The following is a 21,927-nucleotide window of genomic DNA, read 5'->3' on the forward strand; positions in this document are numbered from 1 at the left end:
CTGCCTCCCATTCAACATCAGCATGGCTGACCTCTTCCGCTCCCAAAAGCCCTCAATTCTCCAATCTTTCCAAAATGCAACTATTTCTTCTTGAAATGTCCAACCTCCACAATATTCTGTGATGGTGACCTGCAAAGATTTACCATATGTGAAAAAAAGGTTTCTATTTACTTCTCCTTTGCAACTATGCCCCCTTTTACCAATGGAAATATTTCAACATTTACCCTATCCTGCCCCCTCTTTGATCATGATCACTCTTCATTCATCTAAACTCCAGACAATATAAATGTTGCAGTATAAAAGGACACTTCTCTTGAGACCTACATAACAAAGTAACTGTGAAGAAGACACACTAATACCGCTACTTTATAAGAAGTCTGAGGAGATTTGGCATTCTGTCAAATACTCAATTGAACATGTTTAGATGCACTCTGGAAAGCGTACTGACCAATTGCATCATGGACTAGCTTGGAAATTCAAGTGCCCAGAAACACAGGGTGCAGAATGTGGAAACCTTAGGCAAATCCATCATGGGCTCTGATCTACCATCCATTGAAGACATCTCTGTGAGGCACTGCCTCAAGAAGGCAGCCAAAATCTTAAAGGACTCCCATCACCTTGGTCATAATCTCTTCTCGTGGATACCTTCAGGCAGAAGGTGCAGAAGCCTGATTTGCAGCCCCTCTTGATTCAAGAACAAGTGTCAGGGGTTTGAACCTCCCCATACTACTATGACTACTATAACAGTACTCTAGGACCACCAAGGATCTGTCAGCATTGCTGTAACATCACATTGTTCTTGCACTAATTACAGATGTGAATATTTATCAATCTTTTTGCATTTATTATCTTTTTTACTAGCATATCTTAAGTTCATTTATACTTATTGTTTGTCTATTTTGTGTGGTTACAGCAAGCAAATGTTTCTGTTCATTGGTACATTGTACTTATGTATATGACAATAATTTTTCATTCATTCTTTCATTCAGGCTGTTTGCAAATTTAATGCTGTGGATGATGAATAAAAATCTATGGTATGTTTTATTCTGGTACTTTCACTTTAAAGAGCTTGAAGGAACCAAATTAAATGGCTGTTCAAAACCAATTCTAGATAATATACACGTTAAATTTTTAAATCACGATCAACTAAATTTGACCTGAACATTGTTCCAGCAAAATAACTCTCAGGGACGCTGGGCAATACTAATGGTGACTCTTTGTTTGCCTTACGGAAGGCAGGAAGAAATTTTGTGCAATATTAAAAGAGATCTTGAGTAAAGACCAGAACCAATATCTGGTTTTGGTGGATGTAACATTGAAATAAAGTTCCTCTCACAAAAAAAAAGCCTGAATACATTTTCAATTTTAGAATAAAGAAATATCAATATAAAATGTTGTAATAAGTGATTTTTATTTTAAACCTGCCTAAAGATGACCAAGATCATCATCCCTCCCTACCCCATTACATAAAGCTGGTGCTCTCTGTTTCATAATGGGCTGCAAATTGTTATGTAGATGTTAAGTCAGTGATCCTTTAGTTATCTTGGTTACTCATCTAGAGACCTTAGGTCAAATAACAGCACTCAAGTTCAGTTAACAAACTAAATCTAGAATTAAAAAGCCAGGAATTAAACTCTGGTTGGGCCAAAGAACTCTGTAATGTTCTGCTCATCACACTAAAAAAAAAGATAAGGTGTGGCAGAGATTGATGAGGATGTTGCCAGGGCTGGAGAGTTATCATGAAGCTGAGAGGCTGGTCTGAATGCTGTTGTTTCCTTTGAGGAAGAGAGGAGATGAAATTGAGACATTAATTAAGTACACGAGGCCTGAACAGGAAGGCCCCATTTCCCTTGGTGGAAGATCAATAATCAAGAGGTTTAATTTAAGTTAATTAGGGGAGGATTAGAAAGGAGATGAGGAGTTCTTTGTTCAGCCAAAGAGGCAGGAGGACTGAAACCCATTCCTGAGAGTATAGTGGAGGCACATACCCTTTTCACATTTAAAGGATAAATAGTTCAGAATAATGACTATGTGTCAAGGTCCAAGAGTACCAAGAGGTAGGAGTCATCCAAACAGAAGCCACCATGAATAAGATGGGCTGAACTGCCTCCGTTCTATGCTTCGGTTTTTCAATGAGCCCATGGAACATGTGGTCATTGTAAAGGCTTACATGGCCTTCTAGAGACTGCTGGGAAGGAAATCTGATCAGTTCCAGACTCACAGCAATGTGGCTGATCCCCATCACGCGTAGAAGAGCCCCCCCTCTGCTCAGGAGCAGTTTGTGGTGCAATAAATGGCGGCCTTAGCATCCGGAGAGAAGTGCACGTACCCAAGCATATTGTTAGAGTTAAGAGTGCTCAGGAGCCCACCACCACCTCCTCCACACCCATGCCATTTCCAGTAAAAAGTCCTAAACCATTAAAGCGTGATTTCATTTGAACTTGCTACAAATGAAAACGTTCCACAGAAACAAAGTCAGTTTCTATGGTGGCCTCTGAATCAGTATGTCCCAGGAAATTGTCCAGGGCACTGGGTTGATGTCCTCTGGATATGAGTGATTTGTTTCCCCTAAACTCTCTAACTGTGTGGGGAAAATGCCTAAACAGTGTTGGACACTCTGTGAAACTTCACAACATAAAACCAAACAGCACAATACAGGGCTTTCAGCCTATGATGTTGTGCCAACCTATGTAAACCTACTCCACAAAAATCTAACCTCACACCCATAACCCTTTATTCTTCTTACAGAATACATTTTTAAGAGACTCTTAGGCAGTCACATGGATAAAAGAAAAATGGGGGGGATAGGGAGGAAGGGAAGGTTGAGCATGGAGTAGGTTTACATAGGTTGGCCCAACGTCGTGGACAGAAGGTTGGGCACTGTGCTCTAATTTTGTGATGATCCAACAACATCTGTCATTATGTGACAATATATTCTCCAATTCTGATCATCTCTGGTTAAACTGTGAACATTTTTCCAATATTTTAATGGCAGCATATATTATGGTGTTGAAAGCTTTCATGTAAAAGTATCAACTAAGCACAAGATCGGGTTTAACCTCAGATGATTTTTTATCCTGTCACAGATGGAGCATATGTAAACAGGTCATACCTCAGAAATAAAAATTGACAGACCGTGAATCTGAACTCTCCACTAAATTAACAACATATTGCTGCAAAAATCAGTTCTGGCTGTTTCCAAACACTCTACTCCCAGTGTGTCACAGTAGGTAGGGCAACTGTCTCATAGCTCTATGGATCTCAGTTCAATCAGAACCTCTGGCGCTGTCTGCGTGGAGTTTGCTTGTTCTCCCTGTTTCCACATGGGTCTCCCCTCTTCCCGAGTGCTCCGGCTTCCTCCCACGTCTCAGAGAAATGTGAGTTGGCTGATTAGTTAGCTGCTGTGTTGCCAGGAGTGTGTGAGTGAGAGATAGATTCTGGGGAGATGTGATCAGGAGAAAAAAATGGGACTGGAGTAAAGGTGGGTCAGCACAGATACAGTGGGTGAAGGGCCTATTTCTATGCTGTATGACTCAATGCCTGCATCCAAACCAGGTCAGAACAGTCAATAACTTTATGAAGGTTGATAAAATTATGAGAGCATTAGGTAGGGAAGATAGCCTTTTTTCCCAGGGAGGCTAAAACTAGAGGGTATAGATTTACAAAGAGAGGGCAAAGATTTAAAGGGAACATGTGAGGTAACCTTTCCCGACAGAGGGTGGTGAGTATGTGGAACAAGTTGAGGAAGTGGTGGAGGTGGAGTTACAATGTTCAAAGGCATTTAGACAGGCACATGGATAGGAAAGGTTCCAAGGGCTGTGGAAAAACTGCAGGCAAATCGGAAGCCATCTGGGTTGGCATGGACCATTTGGGGTGTAGGGTCTCTTTCCGTACTGTTTACCTCAGACTATTTGAATCTCTAAACAAATCTATCTTCAGGTAAATGACTACAAGACATTAGTGGAGTGTAGATCACAAAATAAGTCAATTATATGGCACAGAGACCATTCAGCCCATTGATTCAATACTGACTCCTTGCAGAGCAAATCCATCGGGCCCCATTTCCCCCCTTCTCCTTAGCCTGCCACTGATCTCTACTTTCCCTACAGATGGCATCCATGGTCAGTTTCAGCAGAAGTGAAGAGCGGACAATTGAAATGTCGCAGACAATCATCAACATATTTCAATTTGTGAATAAATGGTGATGGCAGGGCTGAAACATTGTGCTGTACCAGTTGTCTTTCAAGAAACTAGTCTGGTAACAGACCAGGTTCCAAGTTGTGAGAATGCAGAATGCAAAGCTCACTCTCCCAGCCAGTGAGCAGCCAGCTGCTTCTTTCAGAGGAAATCCTTTCCTTTCTGATGTCACTGGCATAAGAAGGTCCCTGCTGTGCTATTCCTGTCTTCCCTCCAGTCTCTTCACTCTACATCACCAACATGGTTGAAGTATGAGAAGGTCTGGCCACTCAGCAATGCAGGACAATAGTAGCTTCAGGCAGGGCAGGGGAACACCATCACAGAGGAGGTGGCTTTGCAGTATTGATGAAGGAGTCCATTACTACAGTTAAGAGGGTTTCCTGAAAGACTCATCAAATGATGGAATCATTGAACTCTACAGCACCAAAACAGACCCCTTAGGACATCTAGTCAGAGCCAAATCATTTATCCAGCCTAAACCCACCTGGTCTATGCGCCTCACATTCATGTATCTCTCCAACTTTCTCTTAAATGTTAAAATTGTGCCTGCATCCATTATCTCCATTGGCAGCTTGTTCCATATTCTCACCAACCTGTGAGTAGAAGAGAGAAGAAAACGCCTGCTTGCATTTACTTCATCTATCCCCTCCTCATTTTGAATACCTTTATCAAATCTCTCCTCATTTTTCAACAGTCCGAGGAATAAAGTCGGAATCTATTCAACCTTTCTCTAAAACTCAGCTCTTGAGAGGCCCGCAACATCCATATTCATTTTCTCTGCTCTCTTTCAATCTTATTGGTATCTTTTCTGTGGTTAGGTGCACACAGTGCTCTAAATTTGGCCTCACCAATGTCTTGTACAACCAGAACATATCATCCCAACTGATGATGGCGATGCTGATGACAGTGAGTTTTTTGTCATAGACATGAGTACAATGTACTGAAGCACCAACATTCTTCTTTGCTGCAGCCACACAGGAATATACCAGATGGGTAGAGTCAAGGAACAAAAAGGGGGCAATCACATTACAGACAGTGGGAGTGGGAGATGTGAAAGATGTAGTGGGGATGGAATTTTCTAAAATGCATCCAGAACCTTTAGAGCCAGGAGGTAGAAAGTCTGGCCAGAGAAGGGACAGTTCTGAAACTAAGCTGAAAAAATTGAGCTGATCAATTAATCAGCAGGACTGAACTTTAGAGACAGCTTCAACAATAACAAGAGAGTGGATAGGCTGGGTTCATTTTCCTATGAATGAAGGAGGCTGAAGAACCAACCTGAGAGAGGCACACAAAATATCAAGGGGTTAAGTTGGAGTGCGGGAAACATTTCTACATGGCAATGGAAACTAATAAAATCTGAGATTGCTTTAGGATAAGGGGCAGGAGGCTTCAAGGGGCTCTGAGGAAGAATTTTTTCACCCGGGAGTTTAGAGTCTGAAACATTGACTGAGAGGGTATGGAGGCAGAGACCCTCGCAACATGTATGAGGAAATTAGACAAGGCTGTTACATGTGATTAGCGTTGATAATTATGTGATGGTTGTAGTGGGGCCTATGGCTGTGCCCTTATGATTCTTTGACTCATGAAATTCCACAATTGAACACATCTGTTTTCCTTGCTCTCAAAGCCATAGCAACATTTTTCACTGTACCTTGGAAACAAATCGTTCAATAACCCAATTGCCTCTGCTGACTGAACAGAAATGCTTAAAAGCTATTGACCCACATGTACACTTACTATCTATTCAACTATCACTGAGTCATGGGGAGATACAACACAAAAACACGCCCTTTAGTCCACTGAACCTCCACCAAACATCAACCATTTTTATACTATCTGTATCTATTTCAATCTCTCCACTTTTCCATCAAGTCACTCTCACATTCTACTACCACCTGGGGCATTTAACCTCATATAATTGGGAGTTGGGGAGGGGGGGAACCAACTTGGTCACAGGGAGAACATGTAAACTCCACAGAGTCAGCACTGAAGGTCACGACTGAACCTGGGTACCTGGAGCTGTGAAGCAGTGGCTCTACCTGCTCCACCACTGGTCTGTTGAAAGTAAATTCCTATTAATACTCTGGTAAAATAACCTTCAGAAGATGGCATCAAGGGTTGATTACAACCATTGGACCCCACATTGTCTCTTGGCTTAAACTGTTCTGGAAAGGTTCTGATCTGCTACCTTTTATTTCCAAGGATAATTGAAGCTTTCATAGACCCTTTATTTCTGAAGGCATTTAACTTTCCTGCTATCCACGATAGGCATTATTCTTTGTTCCATTCGAGGCATTCAGGTTAAAATTAATACTCTTCACCCTCTGCCTCTGTCTGCTTCAAACCCTACACAAAAGCATATTTATTAAAATTCACAGTGGTCTGATGGTATGTGATAACATGATATAAAACAACAGTGTGGACTTGATCCTATGAGAAGCTGAGAGATTGTTTCTGAACATCATCAAAAGATTTGGAGAGAGATTTAAAAATGTTGTGCAAGAGACTAACGGAAACAGTAAAATTGTCCATTTTAAGACCACAATCTGGGACTAATGATCCAAACGAGGCAGCTGGAGGAGTTTAACTCAGTTAATTAAATAAAACAGTAATTTTAGAAAAGGTCATTGTTGGTACAGGTGATCACAAAACTTCAGAAGAAAAGGAAATTTATGCCCTTACCCAGATCTGGGGGCCTTTATGGAACATCTAATTGACAGCAATGTGAGTGACTCATTGACCATCCTCAGAAATGGCCCATCAAGCTCTGCAGTTTTGCAGTAAATCTGGGCAGCAGGTAATAAATGCCAGTTTTATCAGTAGCACCCAGGTCCTACAAAATACTCCAACAAATGATTTTCACTTGTTATAAAGTCTATGTCATGGATGCATAGAAATAGTAATGGGATGAACATCAGACAAGGGTGAGGTATGAGGTGAGGGACGCACTGTTAAAGCAAGTGTCTGAACTAACACTCAGTCACTATCTCATAGGTAGCCCAGTGCTTGGAAGTAAGAATAATAACAAGTTTGAGGACAACAAAATAACTTATAAAACCCATTAGATATGAAGTATTTGCAATATTTTTCACTTATAATTGTTCTGTTCGAGGCATCCCACAAATTTCTCAATTGAAATTCATACTTTTCACCTGTTATCTTCAGGTCCTATTTCAAATCTTGCGCAAAGGATTAAAATTTATATCAGTGCAAAAGCGAACAACAGTGACATTCTTAACTGGACGTTGGAATCTATTAGCTTCAAAGGCTAAATTTTCTGTTTTATAATTTCTATGCTTTGTTATCTTGCTGTGTCAATCACTCCTAAATTTCTTAAAATTGAATAGAACTCACCAATAAAAATATCTCCATTAGATGCTGCCAGCATCTTGGGATTCAATTATTATTTTGATCTCAAAGCCACTGGTAAAGGAGGAACAATTCCTAAAGTTACCTTGTCGTCATCTTTCCCCTCAGCACATCATTAGGAACTAAGAAAGCCAACCTATTGGAAAATCTTATGCTCCTGTGTGGCATTTTGTTCTGGCAAATCATGGTTTGCAGTTACACCAACCACCATTCTTCACCTGAACAATCAGAGCCGGAACCCAAAGGCAAGAAATGAAGGCTACTCAACTGGACTGTCCTAAAACAGACAGTCACTTTTGCCATTCGCTTCTGCATCATGCTCAGGCCATACCAAAAAAATACCTATCAGCCCTTTGCATCGAATGCACTGTATTCAAGAAGCCCAAATGATGCTGCCTGAAGAATATTTAGAACATTGAACAATTTAACATAACATAACATAACAATTACAGCACGGAAACAGGCCATTAGGCCCTTCTAGTCCGCACCGAACCAAACACCCCTTTCTAGTCCCACCTCCCTGCACAATGCCCATAACCCTCCATCTTCTTCTCATCCATATACCTGTCCAACCTTTTCTTAAATAATACAATTGACTCCGTCACCACTATTTCTCCCAGAAGCTCATTCCACACGGCTACCACTCTCTGAATAAAGAAGTTCCCCCTCATGTTACCTCTAAACCTCTGCCCCTTAATTCTTAACTCGTGTCCTCTTGTTTTAATCTTTCCTCCTCTTAACGGAAATAGTCTATCCACATCCACTCTGTCTATCCCTTTCATAATCTTAAATACTTCTATCAAATCAATACAGCACAGTACAGGCCCTTTGGCCCTCGATGTTGTGCTAACCCATATATTCCTTCCTTAAAAAATGTACTAAACCCTCCCTAAAAAAGGACAAACAGTTTTGAAAATCAATCTTCAGCTTATATACTTAAGGTATCTAGTAATTATACCTCAGAGTCAAGACACAACTGTCATACATTATATAAATTAAGAACTACTAATATTTTTTTGTCATATTACATTATTTCAGAAATAAAAGTACCATACTATAGTATATATTTTTATATATATATGCCACCGCCAGTGGGCTGATATCGCCTCAAACCGTGCATCTTGGCGCCTCACAGTTCGGCAGGCAGCAACCTCCTTTGAAGAAGACCGCAGAGCCCACCTCACTGACAAAAGACAAAGGAGGAAAAACCCAACACCCAACCCCAACCAACCAATTTTCCCCTGCAACCGCTGCAACCGTGTCTGCCTGTCCCGCATCGGACTTGTCAGCCACAAACGAGCCTGCAGCTGACGTGGACATTACCCCTCCATAAATCTTCGTCCGCGAAGCCAAGCCAAAGAAGGAAGAAAGAAGATATATATATATATATCTAACCGACTGTCTTCATAACTTGTTTATCAAATTATTTTTGCCTTAAATTACAATTTCTCTAAAGAATGGTCAGTGCAAGAGACATCTGTATATGGAAAATGACAAGATGGTGAAAGTCTTAACGTGTTTGTAATCTGTGTCACTGCTTGAGAATATTATTAACACAGGAGATAAGTTGTGCTTTCTGTGAAGACTACCTAGTAATCAAAAAAATCCCAAATATTTTAGGATTCATCATATTTGACAATGCTTCTTTTGGCATTCTTGTTACATTAACGGTGCTGTAAAGTATTTACTGAGAATTTTACAGATTATTCCAATTTCATTCAGCAAACTCTCCAAGATTAAATCTCCCATCAAGAACATCACAGGGAGATTTTTATTTCTTCAACTTCAGAATTTTTGTTGTGATTGTTTGACTTACAGGACTGTACAGCATGGAAACAGGCCCTTCAGCCCAACTCTTCCATGTTAGCCAAGCTCCTTTCCTTATCTGTTCCCATTTGCCTTCAGTTATCCCATATCTCTCTAAAGCCTTCCTATCCACGTACCTATCCAAATGCCTTTTAAATATCACAATCGTACACATCTCTACTGCTTCCTCTGGCAGCTCAGTCCACAGACCTTCTGTCTGAAAAAGATGCCGCTCAGGCCCTCTTTATATCTTTCTCTTTTCACCTTAAATGAGCTCTGGAAGACCACCCTTCAGTCTCCTATGTCCGTAAGGAAAAATGTCTCAGTCTTTGCTGTCTCTCTTTGTAACTTAAGCCCTCCAGTCTCATTAACAACCTTGTGAATCTTTTCTGTACCCTTCCAGGCTTCACAATGTCCTTCCTGAAGCTAGGTGACCAGAATTGCACATTGTACTCCAAGTCCAACTTCACCAGCATCTTGTATAACTGCAACATGATGTCCCTGCTCCTGTACTCAATGTCCTGCCCAGTGAAGGCAAGCATGCCAAACATTTTCACCATCCTGTCCAGCTGTGTTGCCACATTCTAAGGAGGACAAATACATTGTTTCTTGGTCTCTCTGTTTTACTGTGCACTCCAGGAGACTCCGTCACTTTCTGTGTAAGTCCTGCCCCGGTTTATCTTCCTGAAATGAAGATGAACCTTTGTCCTTCCCCCAATGTAAATTCCATCTGCCATTCCTTGGCCCACATCTCCAGAAGTTGGTTTCATTACTTATTAAAGTTACGATTTAAAATTAAACTCTGCACTTCTTAACAAGAAGCCTGTTTTGAAACGAACTGAAAATTGGAAAACAATTGACACTTCACCAAAAAGCCTCAGGAGTCGTTTTAATCAGGGAAAGGTGAAAAGAAGAGTCCATCAGAATTGCTTGCCCACCAAATGTTCGATGGACACTGGAAGGTTTGCATCTCAGATCGCCTCCAGGGGGAGACAGCGGTCCAAACTCAGTGGCGGCTTGCGTAACCTGAACTAACTTTCCACCAGAAATAATGCAAATCTCCGTGACCATGAGATACCGGCAAAATAAAAAATCATCAAATTATGGCTCCTCTGTTACCACTCAGCCTCGCGCATTTAACATCCGACATTCCCAATTGAGATATGCCTCAGTATAAAATATGTCATACTCCAATTATACAAGTATTAAGGAATCAAATTGATAAATGATGCCATGAGTTACATCCTGCGTTGGAAAAGCTGTGTTGGCGGGAGCTTCCTCCAATTACACGTTCAAAAGGTTCCATAACAGCTCCCGATCGCCACCCGCGTCCCTAACATTGTCGACAATCGGCCCATTGTTTAAACTGGTGGTGCTAAGAAAGATTATCTATTTCACAAAACAAAATGCCCGAATACATGTTGCGTTTTGTGCAAGGAAACGGCAGTGTAGCCGTTTCGTTGTGACTTCCGAATAAAGAGCAGAAATGATTGCTTCTCCCGGGTTCGGTCGCGCTGTAACAAAAAATAATCTCTGATTCCTATTACAGACATTATTTGCAAACTTGTTTTTTTTTTATTGATCTTGCTATGCTCGCAAAGTAAAACCAATGTTTACACCATGTGTCGAAGTTTTAGACTATCCTTTCGATTGGATTTTCTCATGTAAACCAATGTTTAAAGAATTCCGAGGCTAAAACATCGGTTAAATTTTAAGTTTCTATTTGACTTGTGATATGACCCTCTGCTAGTCTGCTTCAGGTCAATTTCCTTCAATTAAAATCGACTAATCAGTGTCAGCCCTATATTGGGACGTTGGGGAATAGATGTAAAAATCCGGCGCCAGACAACAACCAGGGATCCAAAGAGAGTGCAAAGCTGAGAGCAGTTAGCCGGATTTCTACCCCACCCCCATCCCGTCGCATTGAGGATAAGACATAGAATAATTTCTTACGACGAAAAAAAATTGGTAAATTTTAAATATCATGTTTTCACAGGCGTTGACCTGGCAAAAAAAAATGTAAGCCTTCTTCCAAAAGTCTTTATTGTAAACGTTTCTCTTTCTTTCTTTCTCTCTCTCTCTCTCTCTCTCTCTCGGTGTTAAATGAAACAACTGGTGTTTTTCTACTTTCCCAGAATTGTACTGCTCGTTTTATGTTTAACAACAAGGTGTTTAGTAACGAGAATATGTAATTAGTAGGCAATAGACTTTCATTAACATAACTGAAGCCTGGTACTGCAAGGTGATTCAGATAATGAGTTGAGCTTGAATATATTGACAAATTTCTGCTGTGTTCTCTTCACTATTCGGGGGGAAATATGTTTAGAGAAAGAAATCTTGAATGTTAGCGGAAGAATAGTTATTATTTATAAGTTAACAGTCGCAGAATGATGGATAAAGACTGCATCATATAAAATAATCGGAACTCGCGAGGGCGAATTTGAACGGCAACACACGCAACGTTTCCCCACGTAGAGAGGGTCTTTGCAGGTGTTTACTGTAAACTCTGTGGGACTTGGGGAGTTGCAGGGACTCGGGAGATCTCGTGATCACGTGAGTGATTGCTGAACCCACGACTCGCCCCGGTTACTGTTGCAAGAAATAAATGGTGCCGAACAGGAAGGAGTGGGGTTTATTTTGTGTAAATAAAATTAATCATTGTTTTTAAAAAAAGCGATCGTTACCTGTAATGGTCACCTTTAAATATTGAATGCATCTGCAATACTTATATGCTCTCCACTTTTTTTTCCCTTGGAAATGTCCAAGTGTGCAGCAATGAGGCCACATTTAGCGGTTCTTAAACACTCAATAACTATTTGCTCAATAATTACCTATGCGATTTTGAATCAATTTATTGCAATTCTTTAAACTACCTATTAAACAGTTTCTGGGAAATGGGCTCCCGTAAAAATGGGATATTCTCCCCACCCCAAAAGAAAGATGATCTTCAAAGGTTGGTGTGAAGTTTACTGCGAGATTGTTTAACTCGCCAGGAACCCGCGAGGGATTTGTTATTTTTGCACAGGTGTTCTGTTCCAAACGGAGCCCTTGTTCCACGAGATTTCATTCTTTGATTCTGAGGACCTCAAGCACTTGGAAGTCTCCCGGAAAGCCACCAGAAAAATGGACCCCCGCCCCCACTCGGGCTACTACTGATGTGTAGAAGATGGAAGGGAAAACTTGGCAAAGAAAGTTTACTGCAGTGCTGGGCGGGATCTGTCTGACCTGTTTCCACTTGTCAGTCCCTGAAACCTGCTCCGAGTCTCACCCACCCCCAACTCTCTAAGGATTCGAACTTAATGTGGTAAAAGTCTTCAGCGAACTCCTCGCGTCTTTGAAAGAAAGTTAATGGCGGGATGGCTTCTAATGCAATTATTGCGAAGGTCTCCGTGAAATTGGACCTTACTCTGTACAAATCGCTCGCTTTAATCATCTCCGGTTGAGTCTACGTGTTACACTAAATGGAAGGGTTTAAATGCGGGTCAAGACATTTGCTACCTTTCGTTTAATACTAATTGCTACAAAGGTACACAGTTCATGACATGGCAAACAGAAAACTAAACGTGCTCCGTTCACATTATATTTCGAACATGAGCCGATGTTGCAGGAAGGACATTAGGCCCTCGAAGTGCCCAGTGCATTGTTGGAGAGGATACCAGCCGCGGCGGTGGAGGCAGTAGGAGTTCCCATGAGCAAGAATCCGTCAAATGGACGGTCCTTTTCAGTCCAGCTGCCCCACACCAGTTCCCAGGACCAAGGTGTCGTGTGAGACGAACACACCACCGGAGCTGTCAAACCGAGCTCGGCCTCCCTTCCCACTGCTCTCCACTCTGAGGAAATGTTTTCTGAGTTTACAACTCTTCTAGCTCATGATATGTTTGGTTGTCTCGGCCTTGACAAATTCGCCTCGCTCTTTTAATGCCGCTGAGGGTCGAGGAAAGATGAGATTTCCCACGTTTGGGCCTTTCGGTGAAACAGCTCGCTTTGGCGTGGGATGGGGGAGAGCGATACCCATTCCAACCCCCTCCCCCCACCTCTCTCTCCAGTTCCCTTTGCACAGAAAGAAACCTCGGTGCCTCCGGGGACAGAGCTGGAGTTTTCTTTTCATTCAGAGACATGGCAAATGAACATCAACACTGCCGCTCACCGTATTTTCCCAACTGTGACAGGAGGCTGAAGGAATTAGGGTGGAGAACTCGCCCCGTCATCATCCAACGGGAGCTCGACCTCCAAATCATCGCCTCCTTCACATATTCGTTTTCCCGCCCTTCTGCTTCGTGCATTAAGTGTTGAGGTCAGTATACATTTTGCAAAGTGGCAAAAACAGTTTGGAAACTGCTATCAACACGGCTCCAGTGCATGGACGTGAATGGAGAGTACTTCTTGAAGAAAAATGACGTGACTAAATATCTCCGTAAATAGGAGGCGAATGAACGCTCCCGAAAGAAGGAGGGCAAAAAAAAACCTCTAACACACACGCGCGCGCAGCTTGGTCGGTATGAACGAGTTGGGCCGAATGGGCTTTTTTGTTCTTTGCTGCGCGTGGAAGCTCTGTTCCAAAGCCGCTGGGTCGGGTCCCAGAAGACACAGGCAACACCCTCTTGCATAACTAGTCACGTGTGTTAATTTCCCACCCCTCGGTTACAAATCACCAGTGAGTCACAATTTTACTTCTTAACCAGTTGGGTCGTAACTAATGGGCGGGATGCTGAGGACAATATTTTCACTGGAATAAATGGCCACTTGCAGACCCCAAGCGCCAACTTGCCTCATTCACGAGTCAGTGTGTTGCGCTGAATAGGAGTCGTGAGGTTCCTACCTGCGTTATACGCTGCCAGGTCGGCTCCGGGTCCCGGGCTCTTCCTCTTGCGGGGACGACCCTTCTGCACCGTGTTCATGCCGTTGTAGAAGGGTAACCCCAGAGCGGCGCTGCTCTTGGGGCCCACGTCCGTGTGGTTGAAGTGTGCCTGAAAATCGCCCTGAATCAGAGTCTCGAAATGAATCCTGCAGTACACCAGGCTGTCCTTCATTCCAAAGTGATCTCCGGTCGCCAACATTTTGTTGCAAGTTGTGCACGTGAAACAGTTCAAGTGATAGACCAAGTCCCTGGCTCTCATCACCATCTCTGAAGCGGAGATGCCGAGGTGACATCTGGCGCACCTTTGCACGGAGAATCTCCTGTGGAGAGTGGGAGGGCAATGTTGTTTAAAACCTGCTGGTGTCTCGTGTCAAATGTTTGTTTTTAATCCCAATTTAAACTCTCTGCCGCGGTGTAGAACATCTCTTTAATCAGATACTTTTCATGAGCTACTTGGATGCCACTGTAAAAAAAAAGAACATTCGGCACAGCTCAAAACACACACACACACACACATATACAAATGGACACAAGTACAAATATACACACATACAGGCAGACACACAGAAATACACAAATTGCATTCACGGGTGGACATCCACAGACAACTGCACAGACACAGAAATACACAAATGCATATACAGATGCACACGAATACAGCAAACAGACAAACACACATACACACAACCAATTCCACACATGTTCGCACAGCGCGCGCGCACGCACACACACGCACTTTACACACACCTGAACTTCTAACTACCGCTCTCCCTCAAAGGCACGAACCCAGAAGAGATCGGGGCCTTATAAGAAGGGTTTTTTTGGTTTTGGGAGCGGACCCTGTCAGAGAACCTCTGGTTTTTCAGTATTTGCAATAACATATTATCGGGGATAACTACTCGCTGTGGCAGAAACTACTTTCAAAACTTCACACTGCCTGTTTAAATTGTTTTTAAAAGCATACCCATTGGGGGTTAATCAGATGGACTCTATTTGCTAAATTTCGACTGTCCCACAGAATATCGTCTGCTCCTTTTGTAAATGTTACCAGCCCCCGCTTTATTGAGGTAATCTGTAAGAGGCTCCGCTTTATTTTTTCTTTTTAACGAGTTTTGGGTTTTTTTTTTATTTCAGAACTGTTACAGCCACTTTGCCGCAATTCCACACAAAAGGACAATCAAGTTGCTTTTACGGGTTGTGATTATTTCGGTAAAGCTGAAACTTTAAACTTTAAAGCTGAAAGTTTAAGGCTCGGTTGTGACATTGGACTTGTGTCCAGATTTATGGATGATCTGTATAAACCACCAAGCTTCCTTTGACCACTATCGAAACAATAGATTAGGGAGACGGGGAGTTCAATCAAACAATTAGAAATATAAGTAGAGCAATTCCTCACATTCCAAGTTTCCTACACTGTATCCCACACAACTTAGCAACCCCTCCCACCCCAAAAAGTTGTGATAGTTCATAAGATATGCGGCTCTCTGAATGGCCCCCACTTCGTTATCTTGAAATTTGCCTTTCCCGTGAAATCGACAAACAGTGCTCTTTACACTGCTTCACGAGACAACTCTGACCAAGGTTGCGCCTGCTCTAGAACGAAGAAACTCATTTTAAAAAAAATCCATATTGTATTTCGACACATTTGCCTGAAATTGCATGGTGCGGCCTTTAATTAGTTGATTATTGCATAAACATGACGCGCCGTGCAAAACCGCATGATTTTAAAAAATTAACTATTAAACTGACCTATGGAAATATAAGAATGCTCCGCGGAAATATCTCACGGGCCAATCTGCTACTGGGTGTGAAATCGCCATTAACTCGTTCTGTTCGATAGATGCGCTTCTTATAGGCAGAATTTTGTTTTAAGAGTTCACTTAATTCGCGCTGAACGCGAATTAGAGGTAATTTTCCCACCGTTTTATGTGGTTCTTACATTTAAAAAGACTTTCGCTTCCCATTATTATTTGGAGAACAATATTACTGTTTCCCCGCGTTACAATAAAGTACGACAATCACGTCTTGTCCCCAAAATACATTATTAAGCATCTGTAAGCAATGTTAGATAACTGTTCGTGTAAAAATCTCCGCACCCCACATAACTCTCTCTCTCTCTCTCTCTCACACACACACACACACACACAGTGACGATAGATAAGCGACTGTGTGAGTCTTTCAGGTGCAGTGGGTCTTTACTTGCCACATATGAAATTCACGTCCATTTAATTCCATAACGAGCCCGAATACAACGAAATGGGCCAACCGCAGATATACCGCTTTCGCCTGATACTCTTATGTTCGGCCAAGTTACTGTAACTGTTGGATGTTCATTATTCGACTGCATTACATTTTATTTAACACGGTTAGAACATAATTAGGCTTAATAGGTGCATTAATACAAGCCTTATTTTAATGTTTCCATTGTGATCTGCTTACGGCGTGTCAACTGGTTCAAAATAACTTGGGCTGCACAAACTATTTCATTGGTTGTTTGGTTTCCATACTCGAGACTTTTTATATCATATTCCTTTCCCCTTGCTCACTCCGGACTATGTAACACAGAAGCTGCATTTTTTTTTGTACCTGAATATCTCGTCACGTTAAATATCTCTTTTTTTAAATCGTGCTCATTCTGCCATCAGGAAAAAATATACTCTCTGCTTTCAGTGTGAGGTCTGTTTTGAAGAATTTCATACAATTATCAATTATTGAACTGACTCACAGTGATTCAGATAAGAATGGCAATCATGTTTCACTCTAATTGTAGGCACCCCACTCCGCCCCACAAATTAGATTGAAATTTATGTTTTTCGTCTTGCCCGTTCGCCTGCTGTGTCGCTGCAGACCTGAGCTGGACTCTTGGCTGTGAATTTAACATCGTGTTTTAGCTACCTGTAGTAATCTTCCTTGCAATAGATGCTGCCATCCTTGGCAAAACAAGTCAGTTCGGACTCCAGAGCCAGTTTACATTCACAGCATTTGAGGCAACGCATGTGCCACTGCTTGTCCACTGCCAGAAGATAGTAGCGGTCTGAGATCTTGCCTCCACAGCCTGCACAGAGTGCCGGTCTGTCGCCGCTAATGGACGGCATGGTCTGAAAATGAAAAGAAGAAGTGTTTACCCCATCAGCGCCCACTCTAACACGCACACTCATGCAGGGTTATACCTTACGCCTGTCAGGGAAGAGCTTACATCATCAACCGTACAGCAGACATTTTCACCCAAATAAGTGTTAAATACTGATTATGGTGAGATTTACGCCGCTGAAACGTTTTACTTTTTCTCCATGATACACACAGTAAAAAGAATAACTGTTGTGCTGTATCATTTCAGGGTGGCAAGTAAACTCTGTGGCTAATGATTGTAAACAGTCATCATCTAATATTATGTGTGCGGCTCTTTGACTTACTAGCTTCCAAATTCCCGCAAATCTTATAAGGAATAATTTTAAAAGTAACTGCGAGCTCACAACCTCGCGATATGGAGTCAGTGGCCTGTGTCCACCACCAGAACATCCCATCGACAGTTTAAATATTCCTGCTGCCAATGTCGTTCAATACACGGAATGTTTTCCTTCCACACACAGAGGTCCTTTGCCAAACTATTAATTATATTCTGCAGCAATAACTGTCACTGTTTTACGACAAGTTTTATTATTTATGATACAGGCCTTTCTTGATTTACATTTAGCTTAAACCTTTTGAAACATCTTTTCGTGGATAACACTGAACGCCAGCCATGCAAAATAAACCTTAATAAAGCAGCATTGAAAGCGTTTAAATTCTATTCCCTCAGAATATTTGTGATTTTTTTAAAAAATATTTATATTCTCTTCCACCAATTTAATTATCCCACAGTTTATTCCAGTCGTTTCCCCGTTTTAATTGTAATGGAAACGCCGACTAAAAGTCATGACCACTGCGCTGTGTTTCCCATTTCTTACCGCCTGCTCAATCTGTACGAGGTCATCACGATTTCAATTTGAAAATAAAAGTTGTTCAAACACCGAAATTGAGGTCCCCTTGAATTTCTGTCAGATCTTTTTTTTTGTTTGCTGGGTGAAATTCGAGGACCTAGTTTATAATCCGAAAACTGCGGTGCAGAGTAGAAGGTCTACACACTGCAATTCTCCCAAATTCTGATTTCCAAAGTACAAGCATCTTCCTTTAAAATCTGATTAAAGATAATGCTTGATTAAATCCTCCAAATCTGTAAGAGGCTCCGGAAGATATCATTCACACTTCAGCGGTGAGTCTTCGAAACCAGGCGTCAAGGCAGTCGCTCCAGTATCTTTGCAGAAGGTAACATGTTCGCAGTTAAACAGATTATAGTAAGAAGAATAAAAATACACAACTTACTTCGTGAGGCGTATGTAGATTAAACGATTTTGTTTTAAACAACAATTGCCCAATCCCTGTGCAGTCCTCTATAGATTTGTTAAATCTTTGATGCCTACCGTTTCTCTATCCCCCATGTCTATCTCCGCACTGTTGGCTGACGCGATCTTCGACCGTCTTTCCATCTCCTCTATAACTCCCTGCATCTCACCCCCCGAGATTCCGTGGAAAAGCATCGCTGAGTGGCGGAAATTACACGTGTCTTTCTCAGGTTTCGAATTCAGAACTTCCATAAGCCGGAGACTTAAGCCATGCATTTATTCACGGCTCTCCCCAAATCTTTCCCCAACAACAGAAACAAAAGCGAGGTCAGACCACGGGACCGGTCTTAAAAAGAATAAGAAATAAAAATAATCACGTCACTTGCAACCTTTTTTCTGAGGGGGAGAGTACCCCGCTGGCATTAAATTGCTCTCATCAAGATGTATTCACAGAAAAAAAAATAGGTTTTTTTTTGCAATGTCTGATCTCGATGCAAAAAGCTGCAGACTTGATGGCTTGTTGTTTTTAGCAAGTTACTCTTGTGCGCAAAGCCTGGTGTGAGTAATTGGGGAGGAGGGGTTAGTTCTGAATTTGGTGTAATCCTTTAACACCACTCAGTAGCAGAGCTTTCTCTCCTTGATTGACAGCAGGAACCAGCGCCGACTCCGCGCCTTTTCTACCGGGACCGCACGTCACCGCCCCCCGTGCATCCATTGGTTGCTGCCGTGCCACCTCCTTCCTATTATAGCAACGCGTGCTGGCGGCTTTCAAATTTAAAGGGAGACTGCATGGAAAAATAAAATTTTTAAGAGTTTAACGATTTTTTTTCCTACAGGCGCAGATTCCTAATTAGTTTGTCCCATTAAGTCAATCGCAAACCTACCCACACGCGTTCGGGTCATGGCAATAATTACCCTGACTAACTCGAATGCACTGGATTGTTGCTTTGCAGACAAGCACCCGACCGATTCAAAATTGAAGGCTGAGATTCAGATTAAATTGAAGGAGAAAACACAGAGTTCAGACACCTTCAGCTCTGACTCTTGTTCCTAACAATCGCTCAATCGGTTGCACATTATTTTCCAAGGTGCACTGCACAAAAGGGCTGGCGAAGCTCAGCGGGTCACGCAGCAACTACAGGAAATAAAAGCCTGTTTCGGGCCTGAGCCCTTCCTTGCGAATCTTATGAATGTGTATTGCATTCGAAGGCAGCATCTGCAGATTTTCTTGGTTGACTTTATTTCCCAATGTACGTTGATTTTGTACGAAGTTGGGATTAACAAATATTTTGCTATGAATAATTGTATTAAATTGAAATGGAATTTGGAGATTAGGCTAATGGGCGCAAAGCCAATCCAACACTGGGTTTACATTTTCTCCCCAACACCTTAAAAATGAGCCGAAAGAACACTGCTTTGATGAGCGCACATGTGGAGATCTTTGCAAGGGCCAAAGTAGTCACCATTAATCTGATTTTTAATAACGATGATCAAATCTTTCTGTCAGTACATTTTGGTAAGGAAAAGAAATATGAACAGAAGTTTCACATTCGCCGATTTTTTCGACAAAGATAAAGTTTTCAGATTGGCTGAGTATGAGATTAACCAAACTTTATGCCAAACATCCCAGCACCGACCAAAATCACGTTAATTACTGGTGCAACCTTTAGACATTTTAACCTCTGGAGTTGGTAGCATTAAAATAATATTCAAAAGTTGCTTGTCCATAGAGATCTTCTTGACAAATCGTATTTATTAATATCGATTTATTATTAATGGCGAAAGAATCCAACGGATTCCATTAAACGTATATAATTCTACCCGTGTCATAATGTCCATTAATTGTTTAGTTTTATGCTGTAAACAAATTTAACGACGAATTCAATCTGTTCTGTGATTCTGTTCGGAGAACAACGATGGTCGAAATCTGTTGTGAAACTGCAAACCATTTATAAATGCAAATAGAGGAATTCCATACAAAGATGCACGTTTGGCTCCTCTCGGCAGCATGAAACTACATATCGTAGAATAATCCCAAGAAGCAGAATTCGGTCTGGGCCGCGGTGAATGCGCTCGGCAATGATCGGCAGGCCAGTTTTTTGATGGTCACATATACATTGGTTAAATCAACCACGCCAGGACGAATGCCAGCCTGCCCACAAGCAAACTTTATACGTATATGTAATTCTGTTTGGTGAAAGGGAAATTGGCAAATGTTTTTTTAAGAAAAGAATAGAGCGGGTATTGTCGACCAAATCTTTGGAGTTTTCACGCTTTGACCGAGAGATCCACAATGTAAATGTAAACACTGATAATGCTATTTGTAAGCGAGCATTGGGCATAATCTTTAACATATGATCAGTTTATTGGATATTCTCTTTATGTGAGTCAGCGAGAGATTATCGTTTTCCTGAATATTCAACGATCTACAAATTTTCTGCCCACATTGTAAACGCATAAATAAGGCAAATATTTTACAACAAGACCTCAAACAAGATATGCATCTTCCTGATGGTTTTGGCTGAGTTGAAGATGCTCCACTCAACTGTCAATGACAACAAATCATGAAAGCAAACCCCCTTGCCCAAATAAATGAGGCCTCACTGAATTACAATAGGTTGTTGGCCATTACTAAATTGGCAATCGCCTTTTTGTTTTGGCTCGGTATAAAATAAGGGAGGGTTTATAGATTTCGATAATAAAGGAGATTATTCTTCTCACTGGGTAACCAGCCATTTTCAGATTAATAAATTGAAGTGTTGCATCTTTAACTGAGTCGGGGAGATGTGAGCGTCAGTCTTTGGCGGGGTCCACATATCGCAAATGCAAATGCAGTCCGCAGCGGTGAGGGTGTCCGGTACTGTAAAGCACAGTCTATTTGACTTAAAATGCAAAGTTGTGAACGCGTGTTTGAACAATCCAAAGATAAACAAGCTGGGATGTTTCTTCTCTACTTACACGTACTTCCGATGTAAAGCATTTCTGATAGATGAAGATTTGTCCCCCTTCTGTGACAAAGATCGGCAGTGGGGCGCATTGACGACGTCGCAGGAGTGGTCTGGGCCAAATGAACGTGACGCACTTCATGCTGCAGAAAGTCCTTCTCCCTTCCTACCCACTGGCTGGGAAGTACATCATAGACTAGATATCGTTCATATGTCTTTCGGTCATTCATTTCTCTGAAGCATATAAGAAAAGCAATTTTGCTGCGTCAAACGGGAATATAAGCTGCAGACTTTCACGCCGAGTCTTTCACCACAGGCAAGATATTGTATCCCGAGGTCTGATGAATGAACTAAGCATTGGACGGATGCC

At 41.8% G+C, this 21,927-nt stretch overlaps 1 protein-coding gene across 9 annotated transcripts in view; it reads right to left on the reverse strand.

The window, feature by feature from the left end:
• LOC138738375 (LIM/homeobox protein Lhx2) overlaps positions 1 to 21,714 on the reverse strand; it is a 34,944-nt gene extending 13,230 nt beyond the window's left edge. For 3 of the 9 annotated variants that reach the window (XR_011341531.1, XR_011341529.1, XM_069888500.1), the window contains exons 1-3: positions 18,691 to 19,226; positions 17,126 to 17,328; positions 14,192 to 14,550 (exon numbers count right to left, since the gene is read on the reverse strand). Coding sequence is in view for 7 of the 9 variants with exons in the window: in XM_069888500.1 (XP_069744601.1) it covers positions 14,192 to 14,550; positions 17,126 to 17,328; positions 18,691 to 18,888 (760 nt within the window). In the remaining 2 variants the exon portion in view is untranslated. The other 6 variants (XM_069888456.1, XM_069888448.1, XM_069888465.1 and 3 more) reach the window with 6 other exon arrangements.
• Between the last annotated feature and the right edge of the window lie 213 nt (positions 21,715 to 21,927).

The sequence above is a fragment of the Narcine bancroftii genome, chromosome 1 (assembly GCF_036971445.1).
Source record: "Narcine bancroftii isolate sNarBan1 chromosome 1, sNarBan1.hap1, whole genome shotgun sequence".
Classification (NCBI taxonomy): Eukaryota; Metazoa; Chordata; class Chondrichthyes; order Torpediniformes; family Narcinidae; genus Narcine; species Narcine bancroftii.